The sequence below is a fragment of the Phyllopteryx taeniolatus genome, chromosome 6 (assembly GCF_024500385.1).
Source record: "Phyllopteryx taeniolatus isolate TA_2022b chromosome 6, UOR_Ptae_1.2, whole genome shotgun sequence".
Taxonomy (NCBI): Eukaryota; Metazoa; Chordata; class Actinopteri; order Syngnathiformes; family Syngnathidae; genus Phyllopteryx; species Phyllopteryx taeniolatus.
Window position 1 is genome coordinate 9656988 of NC_084507.1, and position 24585 is coordinate 9681572.

A 24585-nucleotide genomic window follows, 5' to 3' on the forward strand; every position below is an offset into this window, starting at 1 on the left:
CCACTGTAATGCTCCCAATATTTATATCAATGTTAGTGATATAAATATAGTAAAAGGTCGCATGGAAATATCAGTCTTGTGTTTCTCCAGTATTTTGTCCTGACCAAATGTAACAAGTTCCACTTTTTTAATTGAACTGCAGAAATAAATTCAGTTTTCCATGATATTCTAATTTCTTGAGCTGTACCTAAGTATAAGCAGTCTATAGACAAGCAGTTGTGAATTAAATAAACACCAGCAGTATTGATTATCAGCAGTGGAGTGCCAACTATACAGTACATGAAAAATAATTCATACTACACAATGCATACTTATTATGCAGTGTCATTTTATGTGATGACTTTACATGAATCGACAGTACTGTACCTGCAGTATGTACAATACCGCCAAATTTTGCAATCCTGCTGTATTTCCTGATTTCACCTCAAAAACAGCATTTTTGCTGTCAGGTTCTTTTTCGTATTCATGTTTTCGGATTGGGCTGGTGTCTCTAATGTTAATTGTGTTGGTCTTGGAGTTGTATTGTTGAAACACCCATTTCAAGGGCATTTCCTCTTCGTTATAAGGCCTTTTCGCTTCAAGTATTCGGTTATTTATTCAAACTGATCCCTGGGATGCATTAAATAGTATGGGAAATATCCCGATTTCATGAAGTGATTGCACCTGTGACTTCACAGTGTACTGTGGCTTAAATTCAGTGTTTGGGGATAATCTAACAAACCAGGCTCCTAGACCCAAAAAGAACAACCTTGCTTGGAAACATTTTACAAAATACTGCATCATTTCTCTTTCGGCAAGTCAGTGTGGTCTTTGACAAATGGAACTCTTCAACACATAGACTTTTTTCAACAATGGGCCTTTGCTTGCTGCTGAGTCTGGTTGGAATACCAGTTCACATCACAGGTCGCGGTCATGCTGGAGCCTATCCCAGCAATCTTCGGGCAAGCGGCGGGGTACACCCTGAACTGGATGGCAACCAATCGCAGGGCACATATAAACAAACAACCATTCACGCACACATTCACACCTAAGGGCAATTTAGAGTCTTCAGTCAACCTACCACGCATGTTTTTTGGAATGTGGGAGGAAACAGGAGTGCCAGGAGAAAACCCACGCAGGCACGGGGAGAACATGCAAACTCCACACAGGTGGGGCCAGGGATTGAACCCCGGTCCTCACAACTGCTAGACAGATGTGCTAACCAGTCGGCGACCGTGCCGCCCATCAGCAACATATTGGGGAGAGAAAAAAAACAACTATTAACTAGTTTGTTTTTGGAGGGGTAAACTTAGTTAAAAATTAGGAATTATGAACTACGAACTGAACTAGTTCATTTTTGGAATGATGAACTGAACTTTGAACTAGTTTGATAGAAAATGAAGTTTCCCAACACTGATCCAGTATTATTTCACATCGCAATATATATCGCAGTTTTGAAAAAAAAAATTGCAACGTCTTTTTTTTTTTCCCCCTATGTCTTGCACCCCTACAGCACGGTGTACAAGTGGTTAACATGTCTCCTTCACAATTCTGACGTTTGGTGTTCGAATCATGTCTCAGGCCATTTAATGGATCGCAACTGGACTGCTCTGTTTATCTTAGGAGACGTTTCGCCTCTCATCCGCGCAGACTTCATCAGTTCATGCAACAAGGCTTAGAACGCACTAGCCAGTGTTTGTGTGGAAAACTATGCTCCAAATGCTCCATGCTTGAGTTTTCCACACAAGAAGAAAGTAAGATTTGCTCCGATAATGATATGGGAGTCCGAAACCGGAACAGATGATGAGTTAGTAGTAGTTGCTGCTCATAATTTCTATACACTTTTGAAATGTAGAAAAAATGAATGAACACTGTAGGTAAGGCTGCAGCTATCAAATATTTTAGTATTGCACTAGCCTACCAAAATTGTTATCGAATAATCAGGTAATTATATTTTTGCTTAGTGAAAGAGCAATTATGAATACACAACACAAAAATAAGCAATTGCACTTAAAACAAATGACCAATTGTTTTTCTATTTGGAGATAATCAACTGTTTTCTTAAATTCACATTGAGCAGCAAACTATTTTCTTGTCTAGAAATATTTTCAATGAGGCAATTTCAAACAAATACAAACAAATAAAACAAATTTCAGTTCTAACTTAGTATTTCTTAGAATTTCTTGGAAGTATAAAACAAGTTATTCATTTAAAAAAAAAAGGCATAAGGAGCCTGTTGTGCAACTCCACTTGAGCAGCTAGCGTTTTAGGATGTGAGAACATAATACAGCAGGTTCGTGGCTGTACGATTGAGCTTTGACCAGACTAACTAAACTAAAATGAAAATGAAGACTTGTCGATAGGAAACTTATTTACCACCCGCAATAATTTGTTTCACTTACAGAACTTGACTCAAAATGTAGCCACTTGCAGATATGATGCTTGTACACTGGCCATGTGTCTCAGAGTGCTTAAGTCACTGAGCAAAACTGTTCCTTGACAAGCAAGCACTCTGAATGAAGTCACGTTATGGTCGCACACATACTCTACTTATCACCGTCGTGATAAAATGGACACAAATTCAATGGTAATTAATGGAAATCTTAGCCCTCTGCAGGGCTAACATTATGCTAGTAAGTTGCATTAACGTTAAACTCACTGATTTGCGCGACGTTCATCTTGGCTTTTCCACCGCATTGTGTGTCTTGTTTGAGAGAAGTCGCTTCACGTGAGGCATTTTCACCTTTTTGCTCAGTCTGAAATGATCCCACACGTTCTTCTTTTCTCGCATTTGTCTTCTCTGACGTCATCGCCATCTTCTCCTTCTTTTGAGTTTAACGGCGGCTTGCAAACTACTGCGTAGTCGCCATTTATTTTGCGCTCCCAAAATCAAAACACGTTTAATATGTAACCACGTTGTGCTAGTGCGTCTGCTTCACAGTTTAAATAAGCGGATCCCCCAGGCAAAAAAAAAAATCATTGAGCATTTTTTCTACTCGAAATACTCGAAACATTTTAGTACTCATTGCAGCCTTAACTATAGCCATGTTGTTGTTTTTTTGTGAATGTTGATTAAATACTGATATAATCTTAATGTGTTCTTGTACACTATATTTACATTATTTTGTCGAACATTTTTATTTCCTAATTGTAACATATACCATATATAGGCTACACATGTAGCATCAAAACTATAGCATTTACTGTGCTATATAAAGACATTTAATTAATATTGCTCACAGTTGAGGTTAGCATTATTGGTCACTGAAAATCATTCCAGTTTATCCTACTTTTGGAAATTTTATTGCCCACCCTTGCTCTAAATTGTCCATCGGTTGTGAATGTTAAGTGAATGATGGTTTGTTTATATGGGCCTTGCAATCGAATGGCGACCAGTCCAGGGTGTTCCCCGTCTCTTGACCAAAATCAGATGGTGTCTGCTCCAGCTCACCGGCAACCCTAATGAGGCCAAAGTGTGAATTGCAGTTAAATTGATTTCTTTGGACCAGCTAAGGCCGGACACAGTCTATTCCAGCACACTTGTGGTAACATTTTAACATTCTTAGCAACCATACAAGGACCATACAGACAAAGGAGGATCATATTGAGGAGGAGGAATGGAAACAAATTTGCTGTTGCTGAATGTACAATAAAATGTATACCTTAAAATGTATTCCTTCTATTAGCTCTGGGGCCAGAGTTTAGCAGTTGGAAGTGTTTTTGTTTTAATTGAACAAAACACAATAAACCAAACCAACCAAAAGTACCCAATATTAATGTCACCAATGAGTCTAGAGCACCTCATATCAGTCTGTTTTCAGCTTAAGCCCAAGCCACAATAGTAAATTATTTTTGACTGCCTCACGTTACAGTCATTTCAATGTGTGCACATACTGCATGTGTGACTGTGGCTCTATAGCTCGGTGATGTCGGCACTCACCATCTGCTGATGTCTCTATCCCTACACTCCATCTCTCAGAGCCAATAACAGTGACATACAGGTAGATCTCAATAAATTAGAATAGTGTCATAAACTTGATTTATTTAGGTAGTTCAGGTCAAAAGTTTATATTATTAAGTGCCAAGTTCAAGCAGATGCACTGTAACTTCTCAAGTTATACAGGGCCTCAAAAACACTTTTTTGTTGTTGTTGACCCGCTGGCAGTACAGGTACATCTCAATAAATTATAATATAGTATAATGTTATTTGCATTGCAAAGGGTTTCACCTTTTCACAAAAGATGCAATACATACACTCAGAGTGAAATAGTCCATGATTTATATACATATACAATTTCAATAATTATAGCTTACAGCGTACAGAAACCCAGAATCCACCATCTCTAGGAACTAGAATATTACAAAACAAACAAGAAAGAATAAAAATGAATTTTAATGTAGAATTTAGGCAAGAATTTGCCCTCTGAAAAGTATTTTCCAAAGTGTTTAATGAATCAATATAATGGATGAGGACTGAGGTAAATGGACTCCTCTACTATATTATAATTTATTGAGATGTACCTGTACTGCCAGCGGGTCAACAACAACAAAAAAGTGTTTTTGAGGCCCTGTATAACTTGAGAAGTTACAGTGCATCTGCTTGAACTTGGCACTTAATGAGAGTTTTGACATGTGCCTAAGAGAGAGTCATCACTGTTCATGTTCTACAAACTGTATAAGTGCTCTGTACATGTCCTGACAGTTTGTCATTCTAAATGGGTTGCACAGACTTGCGCTCAGACACTGACGGGGGTTTATTTAATTAATTATTTATCAGGCTGTCCAGACCTTTCATCTTAGCATGTGTCTGCTTGCTTGAAGTAATACCAATACCTTATTGGACTTCATCATGTCATATTCACCCGTGAGCTGGATAAAGAGTCTGTCTGCTTGGTCTAAAGCCGACTTCAGTTTTCATGTCTTCATCACTGCTTATCAGGAGTAGGAGTGTAACGATGCATTGAGCTTGATTAAAATCATGACTATCATGCACATGATTTTAGAAATCCCCATTGCTCTTAACCTATCCATGAGCAGTCAATAATAAAGAACAGAATATTTTAATTTTGCCACGATATCACTGTGGGTGTTAAGCAAGTTGTTAGATACACCTTTCAGTATGATAGTTCTTCTTTTTCTTTTATTTTCGGTTTGTCCTGTTATGGCTCGCCACTTGTCACAGCTTGTCATCCTTTTCCATGGAAGCTTATCTCCTGCATCCTCCTCTCTAACACCAACTGCCCTCATGTCTTCCCTCACTACATCTATCAACTCTAGCTCTCTTGCCTGGCAGTTCCATCCTTATCATCCTTTTACCAATATACTCACTCTGTCTCCTCTGGACGTGTCCAAACCATCGAAGTCTGCGCTTTCTAACTTTGTCTCCAAAACATCTAACCTTGGCTGTCCCTCTGATGAGCTCAACACTAATCATATCCTAACTGGTCACTCCTAGAGATGACCATGTCGCGGTCTGCCCGGTGAAGATGGAAGCCGGCAAGCATGACGGCGCCATCGCGTATAGCCTCACAAAGCCAAGTCTCCGTAAAGCACATGGCGGTGGAACGTCCGAAGTCTTTACTGGTCTTTATCAGAAGCTGAAGCTCGTCCATTTTGTTGGGTAGGGAGCGTAGATTTGTGAGGGGGATCGACGGAAACACCAATCTGTATCCTCTCTTGCGGAGCTTCACCTGGATTCCGGCTCACTCCCCTCTGTGGCGTCGCCTCCATCTCCATGCGCCAAAGACCGCGGTCGCTCCTCCAGTGAGTGACTCAGGGAAAAAACTGAGCGGATTTGCGAAAGTTGGTGAAAGAAAGTCCGGAGTAGCCTCCTTGATGGTTAGCAAGTCTCCCCTTGTGTAAGTGAGTCGTGTAATGTCTCCAAAGATGAACGAAAAACACAAAAACAATACTGAGGCGTCCACACGGATAGGCGCCATCTTGGTAGTATTCCTCTCCTTTCCAGTGCATGCATCCATCTTTCTAACTGTTCCTCCACCTGCTCCCTGCTTTCACTGCAGATCACAATGTCATCTGCGAACATCATGGTCCACGGGGATTCCAGTCTAACCTCATCTGTCAGCCTATCCATCACCACTGCAAACAGTCCCACCTCCACCTTAAATTCCTCTGTCACACCTACAGCACACCTCACCACTGTTCTGCAGCCCTAGTACATGTCCTGTATTATTCTAACATACTTCTCTGCCACTCCAGACTTCCGCATGCAGTACCACAGTTCCTCTCTGGGTACTCTGTCATAGGCTTTCTCTAGAGCTACAAAGACACAATGTAGCTCCTTCTCTATACTTTTCATTAACATCGTCGAGGCAAATAATACATCTGTGGTACTCTTTCTAGGCATGAAACCATACTGTTGCTCGCAAATACTCACTTCTGTCCTGAGTCTAGCCTCCACTACTCTTTCTTATAACGTCATTGTATGGCTCATCAACTTTATTCCTCTATAGTTCCCACAACTCTGCACATCACCCTTGTTCTTAAAAATTGGCACCAACACACTTTTCTAACTATTTCTCACGTGCTAGAATTCTGTTAACCAACCTGGTCAAAAACTCCACAGCCACCTCTCTTAGATGCTTCCATACCTTCACAGGTATGTCATCAGGATCAACTGCCTTTCCATTTTTCATCCTATTTTATGCCTTTCTAACTTCCCCCTTACTAATCATTGCCACTTCCTGGACCACCACACTTGCCTCTTCTGCTCTCCCTTCTCTCTCATTTTCCTCATTCATCAACTCCTCAAAGTATTCTTTCCATCTGTCCATCACACTACTGGCACCAGTCAACACATTTTCATCTCTATACTTGGTCACCCTAACCTAGTCCACATCCTTCCCATCTCTATCCCTCTGCCTGGCCAACCTGTATAGCTCTTTCTCCCCTTCTTTAGTATCCAACCTGGTATACATGTCATCATATGCCTCTTGTTTGGCTTTTGCCACCTCTACCTTTGCCCTCTGTCACATCTCAATGTATTCCTTTCTCCTCTCCTCGGTCCTCTCAGTGTCCCACTTCTTTTTAGCTAACCTCTTTCCTTGTATGATTTACTGTACTTTGAGGTTCCACCACCAAGTCTCCTTCTCCACTTTCCTACCAAAAGATACACTAAGTACTCTCCTGCCTGCCTCTCTGATCACCCTGGCGTTAGTGGTGCAGTCTTCTGGAAGCTCCTACTGTTTCACCTCTCCTCAAAAAGCCGCACAACACTCTCTCTTCCTTTCTCAGCTTCCACCACATGGTTCTCTTCTCTGCCTTTCTCTTCTTAATCTTTCTTCCCACCACCAGAGTCATCTTACACACCACCATCCTAAACTGTCTAGCCACATTCTCCTGTACCACTACCTTACGGTCAGTAACCTCCTTTAGATTACATCGTCTGCACAAGATGTAATCCACCTGCATGCTTCTACCCAGCTCTTGGAGGTCACCCTGCCTCTTCTGGAAAAAAGTGTTCACTACCACCATTTCCATCCTTTTGGCAAAGTCTACCACCATCTGTCCCTCCAAGTTCCTTTCCTGGATGCCAAATTTACCCATCACTTCTTCATCACCCCTGTTTCCTTCACCAACATGTCCATTACAATCTGCACCCATCACAACTCTCTCTGTCTGGAATGCTCAGAACTACTTCGTCTAGCTCCTTCCAGAATTTCTCTTTCACCTCTCGGTCACAACCTACCTGTGGGGCATAACCACTAATTACATTATACATAACACCCTCAATTTCAAGTTACAGCCTCATCACTCAATGTGACACTCATTTAACCTATAAGACATTCTTAGCGAAGTTCTCATTTAAAATAACCCCTAGTCCATTTCTCTTGCCATCCACACTATAGTAATGTAATTTGAACTCTGCCCCTAAACTTCTAGCATCCCTGCCTTTCCACCTGCTCTCCTGGACACACAATATATCAACCTTTTTCTTAATCATCATCTTAACCAACTCCTGAGCCTTTCCTGTCATAGTTCCAACATTCAAAGTCCCCACATTCAGTTCTTGGCTCTGTGCTTATCAGTATGATACAGTTTAGTGACTAAAAATGTGAGTAGTGGTAATATGAGGCGGTAATACATTAATATTTTTAGTCAGAACGGCCGTCTTAGGGAAACTATAACCACAATATAGACCATGACAAAACTGAGTTTGACACACCTGCTGAAAGACAGAATTTAGATCCAACTTTGTATTGGAAATCATTAGATTTCAGATGCTGTGGTGAGCGACTGTACTGATTGTGTTTGATGGACAAACATTTATTAAGGCAGACTTTGTTATACTTTCTAATATTGTATGAGATAGTCATCACACATTTTCTATCAGAAGAGTTGTCTACAGAAATAATATATAGTTTCCTATCATACAGTATGTAATCAGGGCTAACACTGTCTGCATTTTATCTATGAAGTTATTTAGCTCCTGAGATGGGTTTTATCGTGATTCAAATCCACTGCTTTTTTTTTGTCGTTAGGGAGCTATCAAGTGCCAATTTGTGAATGTGACTCTCTCACAGCTGTTTCTCATTTGACAGCTGGCATATATACATGTTTAATCACAAGCTGCAAATTTATTTTGCTATTTCCCAATATTGTTCGTGCCTCTGAGGCCCATCCACCATGTTTTTGTTCATCAAAGAAAATGCTAATATATATTCAGGTCTTACAGTAGTTTCTGTTGCTGGTTCAGTGTCACACATACTGTAAGCACTGGCCTCCTGTTTTAATGGCTGCATTTCCAATAATATAATAAATGTATGATGACTTCAATAAAGTATGCTCACAAGATTCCCAGCCATATTCCAAAGTGAAATGAAGGCCCCGCGAATAGAGTTTAACGTCCAACGGCATTCACATCACTTTCAATCAGCAGTCTGGAGTTTCTATTTGAGCAATGCTTCTGATGGGCTACATTTCTATCATTAAAGAAATTAAGCATTTTAAATTATCAATATGCCATTTTCGTAATAGCTCCCTGGGCTTAATTAAATACTACAATGTATGTGCTTCCCTTTTTAGCAAGTTTTACATAAGCCTCCCCAAGTGCCCCACTCTTTCCCCCACTTAGCTCCTAATTATCCACCACTTTAAATGTGTATCCCGCTCCATTTGTATATACCGTATTTTCACGACCATAGGGCGCACCGTGTTAAAAGGCGCAGTCTCAGTTACGGGGTCTATTTCTGTATTTAACACATACATAAGGCGCACCGTATTATTGGGCGCAGGCATGGTAACACATACGCTAAAACAATGTTTTTAAAAAGGCAGCGGGAGCAAAACTGAGTTCGGTTGTACTTTATTGAAGTATTTAACAATGTACTAACGTTATTTTTTTATCAACCCTCATCCACAAATCCATTAAAGTCCTCATCTGTATCTGAAATGACAACAACAAACACGCCGGGTTCCCTCTCGTCATTGTCAGAGTCAGTCTTGTTGCCGGGGGGCTGTTCAGCAATGATGCCGGTTTTCGCGAAAGCTCGGACAACAGTCAAAGCAGATACCTTAGCCCAAGCATCCACAATCCATTTACATATGGTGGTGTAACTCGCCCGCCGTTGCCACTCTCTCATTTTCTCCTCGTCCATCCAGCCCTTTTGATTGGCCTTAACGATGACTTCGGCTGGAAACTTTTCTTTAGGCAGCGTCTTCCTCTTAAAAATCACCATAGGTGGCAGTTTCTGTCAATTACCATGGCAACCAAACACAACAGTAAAAGCCAACTTCTCGTGCCCCGTTGTGCGTATCGCTACCGTGGTGGTCCCCTTTTTCTCTACAGTGTGGTTCGCCGGGATGTCGAAAGTGAGCGGCACCTCGTCCATGTTGGTGATGTGGTTAGGCTGGATGTCGGAAGATGACCAGCTTTTCCTTGTAATCCGCCGGAAGTTGATGCACCACGGTAGTCCTTGCCCGGATTGACAGATTGGGCTGTTTCATAAAACGAAAGCACCAAGACGGACCTCCTTGAAAATGTTCGATTTTCATTTCTTCTGCAAGCGTCATTGCCCTCAGTCGAATGGTGACTGTAGAGACGCTTTTCCCAGCTGTTCTTTGCTCATTAATCCATTGCTCGAGTTGGTCTTCCAACTAGGGCCACCTCGCCTTGTTTCCGCGGAAACTCAGCTTCGTCTTCATGACTTGGCGAAGCTCGTTTTCCTGCTTCCTCCACTTGCGAACTATGGATTCGTTGATCTTGAATCCTCTCGCGGCTGCTCGATTCCCATGCTCCTCCGCGTAACTGACAGCTTTCAGTTTAAACTGTGCTTTGTAAGCGTGTCCCTTCGTAGGTGCCATTTTCGGGGGTCCTTAGCCAAACCGATGTTGTTTTGCACAATGCACATACCGGCCCTATATACCTACTGGGGGCGTGCCTTCAGCGTCCTCCCTTACGCCCCCCCTTCCCCCTTTACGTCCGCATGTTGTCCTCAGTCACGTCCGCCTTTCCTCTATATAAGCAGCGTGTCGGCAGGAAATGCTCCCAGTTAGTCAAGCGGAGCGCTCATCACACAACGACATTTATAGATTTTGGAACTCGGTGCACACATAAGGCGCGCCGCATGTGTCCATTTTGGAGAAAATTTAAGACTTTTAAGTGCGCCTTATGGTCGTGAAAATACGGTATGTATCACATGGCTCATGTGCATGTGCAAATATTTTGCCCTCTGCCTGCTTTCCAGCTCATTCGTGCAAGCAGCCGCACAGCCCAGCCAATTCCGATGTGATGGGGCTGGACCTGGCCTCCTATGGTTACACCCTGGTGTACACCTGTCAGCCAGGATACTTCCTTTCTGGGGGTTCAGAGCACCGCTTCTGCCGCTCTGATGGCAGCTGGACTGGCAAGGTGCCCGTGTGCAGAGGTAAGTAGCCTGCAGAGGTCTGCAAGGGCAGATGATGGAGATGATGCCACTGAGGAGTTGGAAGCAGAGAAAACCATCCAGAGGAGCATTATGTTCATAGGCGAAGAGTATATATATTCAGTATCAGTCCTATCATTATTGTTATGCCTAATCCACATAACTATCTTTTAAATGGGGCATTGTTTTATTTTCAGTGACTGAAAAGAATAAGAATGTTAAATTTCCTATTTCTCCAATGAATACATTTCAAGCACTCGGACAAGCGGCCATTTGGTTTTGCAGGACTGACACAAATTTGAATAAAGGGGACACTTTAAACCTCATTCTGCACACCAGAAACATGACCACAAATTTGAGCGGGAGATGGGAGGTGCAGCTTTTGGTATTACAACAAAACTGCACAATGTGTCTGCTGTATGTTACAGAATAAATTTCCGATTGTCAATTGGGAAAGTCCACCACAAGACGACATGGAAATTTCTTATTATTATTTCTTATCTTATTCTCAATTGATTTGATTGATTTTTTTCCTGTCCAACCCAAACATTTGCATAACGTCACCTGCAGGATGGTAGTGGAACGGTAACAATTCAAACGTATAGTGTGAGCGGTGAAGTTGTAGCTTTCAATCAGTCCAAACAGAGAGGACATAAACTGTTAGATTTTAGATGATTTTCCAATGCAGTGTGATGTAAAAACAGAAAAGATATATAGAGCTAAATTCTTGTCTCATATTCCTGGGTTGGTATGCAAAATATTATTAATATAATTGAAATACTAGTTCAGATTGCTTTAAAATTATAGCCTTGTTTTGTAAATAGTTTGTCGCAACAGTGCCAAATTGAAAACAAGATGAACAAGAAAAGTGTCAGGTGAGCAGCATGTTTACCTTTCGTGCCCCTTCTGGCTGTGATGCCTTGATGCAATGAATCACTCCATCTTTGTGACATATTTATGTTTTTCTGCAGCTGGATCCAAATCACAGGAAAAAACTGTCAAACTAATACCAGGGACGGCAAGCCCGAAAATAAATGGTGAGTCATGAGTTGTACCACCTTTTTCATCGAGTTCATCTGTCATCTGATGAAAACTTGTCTCCGGGAGACAAAACCACTCCTGTGTGTTCATCCACTACAAAACAATCTGGATGAACTTTCCACTTATTTATTGTATTTATTGGCTAGATTTGGTGCACGTTATTCTGTGTGTATTCCTATTATGTATAATTAACTTATTAATACATCATCTCAAAATGAAATAGTCTAATAAAGGAGAAAATGTAATTAAATACTCATAATAATTTTGTGGGAAGCTAAGCATTACATTTTACCTGATTTTTCAACAATGCGAGTGTCACTGCACCTGAAGAATATGAATATAAATAAGAATATATGGAGTGTCCTTCCTCCATTAACACGATACCTATCTCAAAGCTGTAAGGGGATTTGAGCCTATGATTTTCATACTTTATATATATATATATATATATATATATATATTCCTTTGCTAATGGATTGTATTATGCCTTACAAAATGTTATACTCAGGGATCCACTTTGCAGGGGTTTGGTAATTACGAGAGGATAACTTCAAGGAATGTCAATTACTATTTACAAAGGGAATTCTAAAGCAACAATGAGCTCTCTCAGGGCCAGTTCTATGTACTGGGTAATTAAGCCTCCTTCCTCTGTCCCCTGCTGGCCCATACTCATGCTGCTCTGTAGTCATTCATGCTTCAGCACATTTGCGTGTGCCATTGCCAGAGGTTGGTAGAGTAGCCAATAAGTGTACTCTAGTCGGAGTACTGGTACTTTAGAAAACTATGACTTAAGTAAAAGTCAAAAGTAACCTTCCAAATAATTACTCAATTAAGAGTAAATAAATACTCAGTGGGGAAAAAAACTTAAATACTCAGTAACTGGTGGGTTACTTCTGATTTATCCAGCCATCCTTTTTCTTAACCGCATATCCTTACTAGGCTCGCGGGTGTGCCGGTGCCTATCCCAGCTATCTTCGGCAAATCAAGAAAATAAAAAAAGTTTTGATTGTTCGACAATGTTTTTGCATTCCACGTAATACATAAGTAACACATCAACACTATACATATTTTCACTTTACTAAATATGCACTGCGGGCGATAGTTGTACAAGGCTGGGAAGAGAGGATAAGGAAGCCCACACACAATCAGAGTCAATATTTGACTTAAATTTAAATCCACTTGAAAAATAAAGCTTATAGAGCTTATAGGATCTCCTCATCTCAATTGGATCTCTAGTGGGAGACGCCAACATGTGGCGGCAATTGCAAAAAGGCTAAGCTAATTATGCACTTTATCCTTAATGTTAAATATTGTTTGTGATTCCCTATAGTGTAATAGTAGTTGTGTATGTATTTTATTCAATAGTTTTTTTGTTGTACACTAAATGGCTAGATCAGAGTACAGTATTTTAGCCCCGATATTGGTCCGATTAGCTGTTGCAGCCGATTTCCCTGATCGGGCCTGACATATTTTGTCGGGAACGACAACACTTTGTGTAGTGTGACATAATTCACGACCAACAATTTGGCCCTACAATAGCCCTACGACGCCAAAATGAAAAGTCTAGCATGTTTGATTTTTTGGGATATCTTCCATTGTAATGTGACATATAAACGACAACTCTCCGACAGCACACCTTGACGTCAACCAATAGGATTGCGCATTGTGAACGGCGCATCGCCTCTCGTGCTTGCCGTTGTCAACATACTTGAACGCCGTTGTCAACATTTATTCATGTGGGGGGGTTGTAGTGTATTCCGTTCCGCATTTTCGCACAGTGTGAAAATAAGTGCTGCGAGGCCGCAAGAAGCTGGTCAAAGAGCCGCATGGGACTTCCGAGCCGCGAACGTAAGAGCCGCAAGAAACTGGTCAAAGAGCCGCATGCGGCTCCCGAGCCGCGGGTGGGCCAGGCCTGCGTTAGTGCTTGCACTAGCTGGCTCGGTGACATAACATTTTGTTGCCTGCTTGTGCGCCGTATCGTATTAAAAGTATGTGAACATACCTCAAGCAATCTTTGAATGAACGTCCCGAGCACTAGTGACGACCACCATACGTTTTTCCTCATTTTTTCCACACACACGCACAATACACATTGGCGTGGCGCATTGTTGTTGTTGTCGCCATGGTAATGAGTGTATCCTGTTGCGTTGAACAGTGACACGTTTTCTGTTTCCACCTCTCTGACAGTGTTTGATTTGACAAGATAAAGCCCAGTGATCGTAATAGACGGGATGCGGTGGTAACGGAACACATGTCGTGTAGTGTTGCCACTGTCTGCCTGAGATAGGCAAGATTTGATGGCAGTCGTCTGACATAGTGCAATCGTGAAAAACCAAATTTGTCTTGTAGTCTGATCCAGGTTAAGTTGAAGTTTTGTGTAGTGACACCCCTGTTTATGAATTACCATGGGCCTGTTTTGAGTTCATTACTTGCATAACAAGTGAGTCTCTTCCCAAACTTAGTGTGTGTCAACATTGCCACAGTGCAATTGGAACAGTTCTTGTGTTAGTATATTAGTATACAGTTGGTATAAACGAATAAATTATAATATTTATTCTATACGGGAAATGTAGTCATGTATAGGCTAGGACCAGAAGACTGGGATTCGGCTCAGGGAGGGAGGTGGAAGTAAGTGTAGAACACAAATAGAAGACACTGTGCCTGCAGAATATGAAGTATATTTAATATAGACAGACAAATAATAATGTCATTATTTACACTGTATATAAACAAACAAAACGCGTGTCCAGTATTTCAGTGGACGTCAATCTAGTCTGAGGTACACAGAATTGTTTAGTGAGGCCAAGAAGACATTTTTTTGCAATTGTCCGAGTAAACATTTGGAATAAAGTGTCATGTCCAGGATATTTCAGAGCGGAATCGATGTATGTGTATTTGGGATGATATGTGGGGGAGCAGGCTCTGCACTGCCTACCACAATGTAGAGGGTTGTTGAATTTTTCACTCAGACAATTACTGACCAAGTCCCATTCCCAACATTGGTGTTTAGCGCCTACAAGCTATGGCATGCTAACACAAACGATTTAACTGACTCAGCATTTCCCTCCTTGTTTCTCTCATGTAGGCAACAACAGTGTCTGTGGCATAGGGGCCTAAGAGTATAGACATATCAGTTAGGCAAACTGTGTAGTAGTTGCAAGCGAATCCTCCATAACCCCGCAAAGACACTGCGGAGTGTCGCAAAGACACTGCGGAGTGTCGAAAGCGCCACAATGAAGAGGAAATGTCGTCGACAGAAGGACTTGAGTCACCAAAAATGTCACGAAAAGTGTGAATACTGAAATAATGACGAGCTCATCTCTTTTGACCCACAAATTGACTGACTCGGTGTTAAATCTAGGCCTGTTTAATTGAACACAAACCTCGCAGGAAGCCATGACTTGTTGTATGAATAGCAATATGTGGATAAACAGGTTTATTGTACCGTATGCCATTTAAAGGAAGCGCATTACTTTGTTCTGCATATCACTACATGTCACTGGCATAGATAGCTGTGTATTTAATAGATAATAATTTTGGGGCAAATAAAGTGAAATTTCATTTGGATTCGATTGGAAGACGAGGTGCTAAAAACACGTGATTAGCGATTAGTCGACTTCAAGCTTTAACCGTTGATGCGCAGAAGTGAATCTGATTCATTATTAACAATAACACAATAACATAATTCGATGTAAACTGAGCAAATTATTTCAGAAGTGTGTATCCAATTCGTAGCCATTCGCATTAATCAGTCATTAACAATCACTAAGAAATAGCTCTTTGGTTTGTAACGCCTGGCCTAATGTGTATAGTCACTCTCAGCCCATAACATCGCCTTTTACTCACAGTTCCTAATGGCAAGTATAGTCACATAGATTTGGCGTTATAATCTCTTCCCCCGTGGATTTAATCTAGATCAAGATGGGCAAAGCAAACAAGGAGAGGAGGGAAAGAGATGAATAGACTCTTAGCAACAATTGGATATGTTGTCTCAACTGCTTATCTAATCCTCTTTCAACTTGGCATTTTTTGTTGTCGTTGTTATAATGTGCAGCATAGTAGACATAGTTGACAATGAACAGGTTCATGCATTTTTACTTCTTTCGTCGTAATATTTTCTCTTGTTATTTCTGTCAAAAATAATGGATCTCTTTTCCACAAGTTCCTGAGGACGTCTTTGCTCCTGATTTCCTGTGGAAAGGCTCCTATGATTACAAGGGACAGAAGCAGCCAATGACGATGGCAGTCACAAGCTTTAATACCACAACGGGAAAAGTGAATGTAACTTTAAACGACAGTAGCTTGGAGTTTCTGCTCTCTGGTGAGCCATCTATAAATCATCCGTCTCCGCCGCCCTCCCTTTCCCTCCCATCACTACATCTGTGTGTCACTTCCATTTATCTGAGGGGGCCCGATGTCAATCAGTCAATCACCAAATGATCTCATGCGTGAGAGTGGAAATTACTTATTGGCTTTAAAGACGGATGTATTAGTCCGCATGGAATGACTGACAAACTGCTCGCTCAAGTGTTCACCCATCTCCTCCTCTCCTCGACTGTTTTCTCATTTTTCCTTGCCTTTTCATGCCTTGTTCACAGAGGCATGCAAATGTCTCTCTGGCCAGCAGCATGAAAGGTTTCACGTTGGCCATTCTGTCGGCATGTGGCCCCGAGGAACGCCTCAGGAAGAATCTCTATTTGGACTCAAGGATGAAGTGATGTGATTTTATATGTCGAGTGTCATATTGACCTCACAACTCATCTTTCTTGGCCTCGGCTCTGAATTAATATGCTGATTACGAGATGCCAACTTTTCAAATATGTCATTTCATGAATGACTCCTCGGTTTCTTCGCCCTTCTCGCTTCCAAAGGGGTGTACAAGCACCAGGAGGTGAGGTTGACGCTTCTGCTGTACCACATGAGAGCGCTGGCCCACAGCTCCTTGAGTCGGCTTACAGAGGAGACCTGGTCGATGGACGGATTTGTAAGTTTACGCACAAATCAGGAGGAGCTAACCCATCGAACTCTAAAAATAGCTTGGAATGCTGACCTTTTAATCTGGCTCTAGAAATAGGGATAAGAACATCAAAAGGCAATGAGCAGCACAGCCCTGAGGCACCTTTGAGCAAGGCACCTAACTACCATACTGTATGTGTGCTGGAAAGATGCCCCCTACCTCACTGTGTCCCTAATAGTGTGTGCCCGCTGTGAAAATGCAGCAAATTATGTGTGATTTCACAACAATATTACAGTCTTCATCTTATTTTTTGACAGTGTATTATTTTGTGCTATGGGCCTGGATTTACACAGTTGCCAAACACACTTTTTTTTTTTTTTTTGCTAATCCTACTTACAGCAACAGAAGAACAGCTGCATGTGGAGAAACAATGGCCACACAAAGGAACAAATTTGTCTATTTTTGTTTGCATACATTTACACTGGTTGTTTGTCAGTGTTCCCCACTGACAATTTGCTGAAGAAGCTCAGTCAATCACCAGAGAAGGCTCCCAAATTTACAATGAGCCATGTCTGCTGAAGTCTCTTATTATTTCTTTTTCAAGTAAACATCATGTTTCACTTAGTAACAGTGTCTACTCTTCCCACACAGTACAGATATATTTATAGTCTGTTGCTTTGCCTCACGCTCCATAAAAATAGGTGTCATTTCCAATGCGCCATGAAAGGATGTGTTGACTGTACTAAATACAGGACCTTTAGTGTTTGATGTCTTGGGTGCCGCAGATCCAACATTGTCTGAGCTGCCAAGAAAAATCCCAATTTTACACATGCAGTTGAAACAAAACACTCAGTTTAGTTCTGCCTTTTTTTTTTCTCCTCCAGGTTTCAGCTGAGCCCGAGGGCAGCAGCTTTGTGTGCCAAGGCTTTATACAGGGTAAAGACTATGGACAGTTTGGACTACAGAGACTTGGTATGTTTTTGCAAATGTCTGTAAGTATTCCAATATGCATGTATTGCAATAGCTCCATCCCATTTTGCAGATTTACATCAGCATCACACAGTCAATTCACGTGACAAAATGGTGAAAATATGGAGATGGAATCAGATTTTCCCCTGACGGTCATCAAAATAAATGTGCCACGTTCAGATTACCTCCTCCTGTGTGGCAGAAATGATTCTGCTTTCACTTGAAGGTGTTTTACACGAGAACTTCAATGGCGATGATGTTGAGAACACACATTGACACCCCAGATGAGTCTAATTTTAAAGTCGCATGATTAATATTTTCTCTAGTGACATTATTGAAAACAATATCAAAATTCAATATTTGCGTGCATACACACACAAGCCACAATGCGTATGTACAGCTGTATTAAAGTTCACACATTTACTAATATAATGTTACTTTTTGATTGACACAGGTATTATTATACAATTATTATTATTGTTGTTGTTGTTATTATTATTATTATTATTATTACAGTTATTTTTTGCACTGGTGTACTGAGGTTTTTCTAATATTGTGGTAACCATATTTAATTTGAAAGGCAAAAAATATTAGAAACGCCTCTTTGTGCTGTACAATTCTACATCACTGCCAAATACAACCACAATAATAAACATTATATGGAGCGGTGCAACAATTAATGGATTATTTGATAACTAATCAATTAATAAATAAATCAACAACTATTTTGATAATCGATTGATCGTTTAGAGGCATTGTTTAGCATAAAAATGTCCAAATGCTCAGAATTTCCGCCTCTCAACAGTAAATATTCTCCGATTTTCTTCGTGCTCCATCAAAGCTGATTGACTAATTGCTTTGTTTAATTAAAATAAAACATTTGCCAACATCTGCTTTAACTTTTTAAAACAATGATCAACATATTTGACTATTTTCTGACATTTTACAGACCAAACTAGTAACTGAACCATAATCCATTTCAATTGTGTCACTTTGAAATCGTCTTTTTTTTATATATAAAGGGATGAAAATGAAAGAATGTTTTTGAATCTGATTCATCAATTAATTGAAAAAAAATAACAGACAAATTAATCAATTGTTAATATAATCGTTAGTTGCAGCCATTAATTCTACCTGTAAGACAGTGTCACTTAAAGCACAGCAAAACTTGAAGGCAGATTTTTTGAGACAGCTCCCAGATTGGATCTCATTAGATTGTGCAGGCAGACTTAATGAAGTGTCTGCTGAGTATATAAAACAAATTTTAGGTCTCATCATCCATTTAATATTCTAATCTGTTTCCATCCGGCCCCTCCCCTCCTGAATAATGAGCTAAAGGGACATTATCTTCCTCCATGTCATTGTCCTTCATTTCTTCTTGCTCTGCGTCACTGTTTTCATCATCTTGTGATTGACTTCAACACGATTATCAAAGTCACAGTGATCATTATCTGTGTGCTCATTACAGTTTTCATCTTTATCAGCTGGCTGCTGCATTTCCTGCTTGTCATCAAAGTCATCATCACCGCCATCACCAGCGGACGAGATGTATTTCTTTTTTTTTTTTTTCGATTTCAGTTTCATGTCCATGTTTGTGTTATGTGCCATTTTTTCACTGTTTTCTATAATATCAATTATCCACATAAAACAATGTTGTATGGCCATGTTGAAAGGAAGGAAAAGGTTACAAACTGTAAAATCACATGAATAAAGCTGAAATGTTACAACAATAAGCTGTAATAGTACAAGAAAAAAAAATTCAATCTTCATTTTAATGAGTGAATGTGTGTGAAATTCCCCGAAACATAAAACGCAGACCAGCTGTCTCGCCATCACTAGGGAGGGACCTGTAGTGATAAACGCTTCTGGTTAGATTATCGAACAAATCCAGCAAAAGAGAGGATTTCAATGTGTGTTGTTCTTTCAGAAGAACAAACAATCACATTAAATTACTTGTAATGATGGTGATGCCGTTGTGTGCCAAAACATTACATCATTTCATTGTTTCAAACTCAGTCCTCATATTCATGCAGGTATACTGTTTGTAATATTGATTTGATTTTCATAGAATGGGAACGATGTTTGCATTTTTTTTTTCTTTTCAATGTGGCCCTAATACCCTTTTGTAACATACATTATTGGTGACAGTGTTTATTTATTTTTTTTAAATTTCCTTTTTTCCAGGTTTGAGTGTGAGAGAGAATATTACACTCACTGATCCTGAAACCAACACGTCCACCAACAGCAGCTCTGTTGCTGTCGCGATCCTCGTGCCTTTCTTTGCCCTCATCTTGGCCGGACTCGGTTTTTATCTCTACAAACAGAGGTGCGTCTCCCATCCATTTCCACAACATGCTTTCTCACTTGATACGTTAGCATTTTTTTTGGGCAAGAAGCTTTAAAGCGTATGTGTCAAACTCAATGTGGCCCGCGAAAGCAAATCATGCTCGTCAACTTCCGTGATTTTTGCTCAAATCTCTACCCAAATTCCGAATTGTCATAATAATGCAGTGTACTGACTAAAATGTGTTGAACTGTATTTGTTTGAATTGCTGTTGTGAAAACTAGTTAAAAGTTTGTTTGGTTCTTTGTGTGGATGGATACTGGGGTGTCCTGCGTAACGAGGGGTCTGTGAACATTTCAGGGTTTTTTTTGTTTTAATGATTGATTGAATGGGTGGTGCGTCCAATGGGATTGGGGGAAGGAGGTGGGTCGTGGGGGAAGAAGAGCGGGAGATGCGGCGGGGGAAGGAGAGTTTTTTTGGGGTTCTGGACCTGGTTTTCCACGCGAACGGATTGGTTGGTTTTTCCACGCGAACGGATTTTTACTGTTTTCAACGCGAACGGATTTACTCCTCAACGCCACGGGTCCTGCCTGCTCAACGCCACCGGGCTGCCGCTTCGACGCTACGGGATCCAGTCGCTGTGCCTACTGAAGCGTTTTGAGGGCGCGTTCCTACGCCAATCGGTTTCGGTTTTCTTTTCCCCAGTGAACTGAGGGTTCAACGGTTTTGTGAGTACTGCCAGTGAGGGCTACAATAATAAACAATAATGTTGAGATATTTAATTTTTCTGTTACCAAACCCTTCTTCTACAGTAACTTAACCAATACTTGAACAAAGTATTATCCTTGTCTTCTGATTTCAAAACTAGTTATCCCTCAATTTGTTGTGTAATGGTCATATGTTTTGGTGATGATTCAACATTTATATGGTTTCACTGTTCTAACGGCCCTCCGAGGGAAATCATAACTACAATGCGGGCCGAGACAAAAAAGAGTTTTGACACCCCTGCTTTAAAGCAATGAAGCAATAATAATCAAGTCATCATCCGTAGTAGCTTACTTTTGCACTCATTATGTTAGTTAGCAGTGAAAGGGGCACTGCTCTTTTCAACAATAATTACCACTGAGCCTCATCTCCCTACTACAGCTGTCCACAGCAAGCTAATGGACACATGTTTATTGGTTCGGAAGGAGGGAGGATAATTGGGATCCTCTCTTTCCAACTAATTTGCAAGCCTTTCCTTTATCCGCAGGAAAACAGACAAAGCACAGTACACCGGATGTTCTGTGCACGAGAACAACAACGGACAGGCCACCTTTGAGAATCCCATGTACAACACCAACACAAAAGCTGCCGAGGGGAAAGTCGTCCGCTTTGACCCCAATCTCAACACCATCTGCACCATGGTTTGATGCCTGCAGCATCCGGGAGAAAGACTTCTTTGTTTACTTAATATGAATATATAATGACATATTTAGACTTTTTGCGGTTGATGCCAAACAAAGTCAGAGAGCTGCTCAGAAAAACAAAGCACACTTTCACCAACACTGAGGTCCCTTGCCATTTGCGGTGCAAACACAAAAGGTAAAGAATGGAAATGAGAAAGAAGAGGTGCCTCATCACCTTCTTATAGGTTGGTGAAGAAGAATAGGGCCTTGCTACACTCTGTGAGTGTTGGTATAAGAGCCTCTGATCTAATAGTTAATGCTCTTTAGGGTAATTATGTCACAATGCCAAATGATACATTTTTAATTTGATTTTCATGCCCACATCCCCTGTTTTGATTTAACCCTCAGCGCTGATGTCATCGTCTTCTTTTTCAAGTGGCAGGAAAACGAGAAGGTAAAAAGAAGTTTCCTCTCTCCGAATACAGTCGGTGCGCCCGACTTTGTTAAAGTTATATGGCCGCTATTTAATTGGTTGCTGCCTCCTACTGACAAACTATATGGGCCTGGATTTAATTATTGAAGTGCAGTACCATTTTTCTAGTTCCAATGGGAAAGCTTTTACTCTGCAGTATTCTAACGCAACAATTTCCTTGGTTTACTACTGGTTTGTGTGCCATTAATTGGTTTATCCACAGAAATGTGAGCGTTCAAATGACAAATGGTCTGTAGAAGTCTAGTCTTTTCAGTGCATTGGTTCTATGGAGCCGAAGTATCTATATGGAAATGATCCAAAGTAATTTATTGTCATGAGTTGTAGTTGGATCTGCTTCTCTGTTTCCCAAATAACTATTGTGAATGAGGGAACCACCTTGTGAAATAGGCACACATCAACAATCTCAAAGTAGAGCATCTTTTGCATAATTATTACAGGGTCTATTGAGTGTCATGTTCATGCATGTGAGCAGCAATGATGATGCCCAAGTTTTAGGATTGAATCCATGATCAAAAGGCAAAGAAGCCAAGTGTCAACATGTCGTTTGAAGCTCAGTTAAGCTTATGCTCCTATTCTTTCATTAGTTCTTATTTTACAAGACGCAACTTCCACATCTTCATTGTGGTGTCGAGGTTATGAGTACCATTAACTCAGACGAGTGTTTGTTGTTTTGGGGTCTAACTGTGCCTTATGGTGCACACTCATTGTACGCAGCCAAATCTTATAATAAAGTCGCACTCACCCTACCCTGCTGGTCCCTAGTGGCCATGGCTGGCATTGTCCAACGACCGCCACCCTTTCTCCATGTTTGTTTTTTTTCTTTTCTTCCTGTGCATTTAACCCATTTCAGTTGCAAACAGCACACACACAAGTCCTGCAACTTGATTGACTGTTTTGACTTTTTTCAAATTTCCTGCCCCACTCAGCACACTTTACCTAGCTAATTAAACAAGCAATTATTTTTGTCACTTCATGTTCTCCATCAACATGCATATTTTAAAACGCTTGAAGAATACAAGGCCTTTTATCTGCTTCGTTGTCGCCCACCGCCACTAAGTCATCAGCTGCTGCCAACAAATGTACAATAAACGTGAACGAAGAAGAATCGCACGAACATGAGCCACCATCAGTATTAGAATTTACATCTGTTTGATCCTTTCTACATCATAGCAGTGCCTTTATTACTGTATAGGCATATGTTTTCAAAGGACACATAACATTTACTGCATTAGTAGACATATACTGTATGCTGTGTAATAATAAAATGCTGAGTGGTAGAGTGTGTGTGTGCGCGCGCGCGCGCTCATAGTTTCATAACTGCATGTTGGCTCAGAGGTGATCCACTCTGGTACTTTGTACCTCTGTGTCATTGCTGTTACATTTTGTACATTTATACAGTTTTGATACTTGATGGAATTCTTTAGTGAGATGTCTTGTGTTCTCAATATGTAATATATTTTGCAAAGTGCATATTTCTTATGGATGAGGATTTAAAAGATGCATCTGGTGAAAGCAGAGGGCAAGTAAGTTCAGATCAGAGATAACCTTAAAACATGACCGTACTCTTCAGAAATGTTATCTATGAATATGTACATATGCAGATGTTTTGTAAAGAGATATATTTTTTATTCAAATAAAGCATTTGTAAGTTATTGAAAATGTTGTGTAAAATTCACATGTAAATGTCATGTAAGATTACAAAATGTTTTGTATATATTTTTTTCTTTCTGAGCAATGTATAAACCCTTAATTTATATATAAAATACAAAATCATGTTCAGGGTTGCTGTTTTCTTTTCTTGTCACAGACCTCATTGTGTGATCAATGAGACGCTCCACTTTGCTGCACCTATTGCAATGTGAGCGCTGAGAGAGAACTCAATGTTTTATTATTCAGCTACTGTTGGCCATCTTTCTTTTTTATGAGTTTGCTGACCACTGCTCAGTTCAGCACTGATGTTATAACTGTCCAAGGGACCCTCCACATACTGTAACAACATAGTGTACCAATAATTCTTATGAACAATAACCCTGATGCTCAGCATATATTTGCGACCCATTAAAACAATTGATGGTAACATGATTTTTATTCCTACCGTGCATATTTTTTGTGTACCTGAGGTGGCATTGATAACTATTAAAAGTGTAAGTTTCTAAAAACGGTTGTGCCATGCTAACTTAGCAGGAGAATGTAAAAATTGTGCTTTTAATAACTGATTCCAATTTTTGAATCAGCTTTGACATATTATTAATGAGGCGAATGGATTTTTTTGTGTGTTTATTTGCAAAGCCTCTCCCTGATTTCCCGCTTTAAGCGCTCGGTGATATTTGTGGACCAGCCCAGACATAATTTTATGCAATACTCAGTTGTTAAAGGACTTAAAGCGTCCAGATGGCCAATATTTCACTAACCAGTTCTCCATGTATTTTTTTTTTGCTCAAGAAATTGAAACTGGGAGTCATTTCCAATAATAATCATCCTTTCTGTAACAATATTTAAATAACTAATAGCCCTGGGAATGCCCGTTTTTCATCACTGTCGATTTTGGTGTGACGGGAACCGGAGACCAAGTTCGCTGCATAGCCGATGAGGAC

At 40.4% G+C, this 24585-nt stretch overlaps 1 protein-coding gene across 3 annotated transcripts in view; it reads left to right on the plus strand.

The window, feature by feature from the left end:
• The window catches only part of LOC133479563 (CUB and sushi domain-containing protein 3-like), a 283130-nt gene extending 259057 nt beyond the window's left edge, over positions 1-24073 (plus strand). For 2 of the 3 annotated variants that reach the window (XM_061776717.1, XM_061776718.1), the window contains exons 64-70: positions 10683-10862; positions 11831-11896; positions 16063-16221; positions 16772-16884; positions 17742-17829; positions 20011-20152; positions 21363-24073. In XM_061776717.1, the coding sequence (XP_061632701.1) occupies positions 10683-10862; positions 11831-11896; positions 16063-16221; positions 16772-16884; positions 17742-17829; positions 20011-20152; positions 21363-21522 (908 nt within the window). In that variant the 3' untranslated portion in view covers positions 21523-24073. Of the gene's footprint in view, positions 1-10682; positions 10863-11830; positions 11897-16062; positions 16222-16771; positions 16885-17741; positions 17830-19294; positions 19375-20010; positions 20153-21362 lie in introns of those variants that run through there. The other variant, XM_061776719.1, reaches the window with a different exon arrangement.
• Positions 24074-24585: the final 512 nt, after the last annotated feature.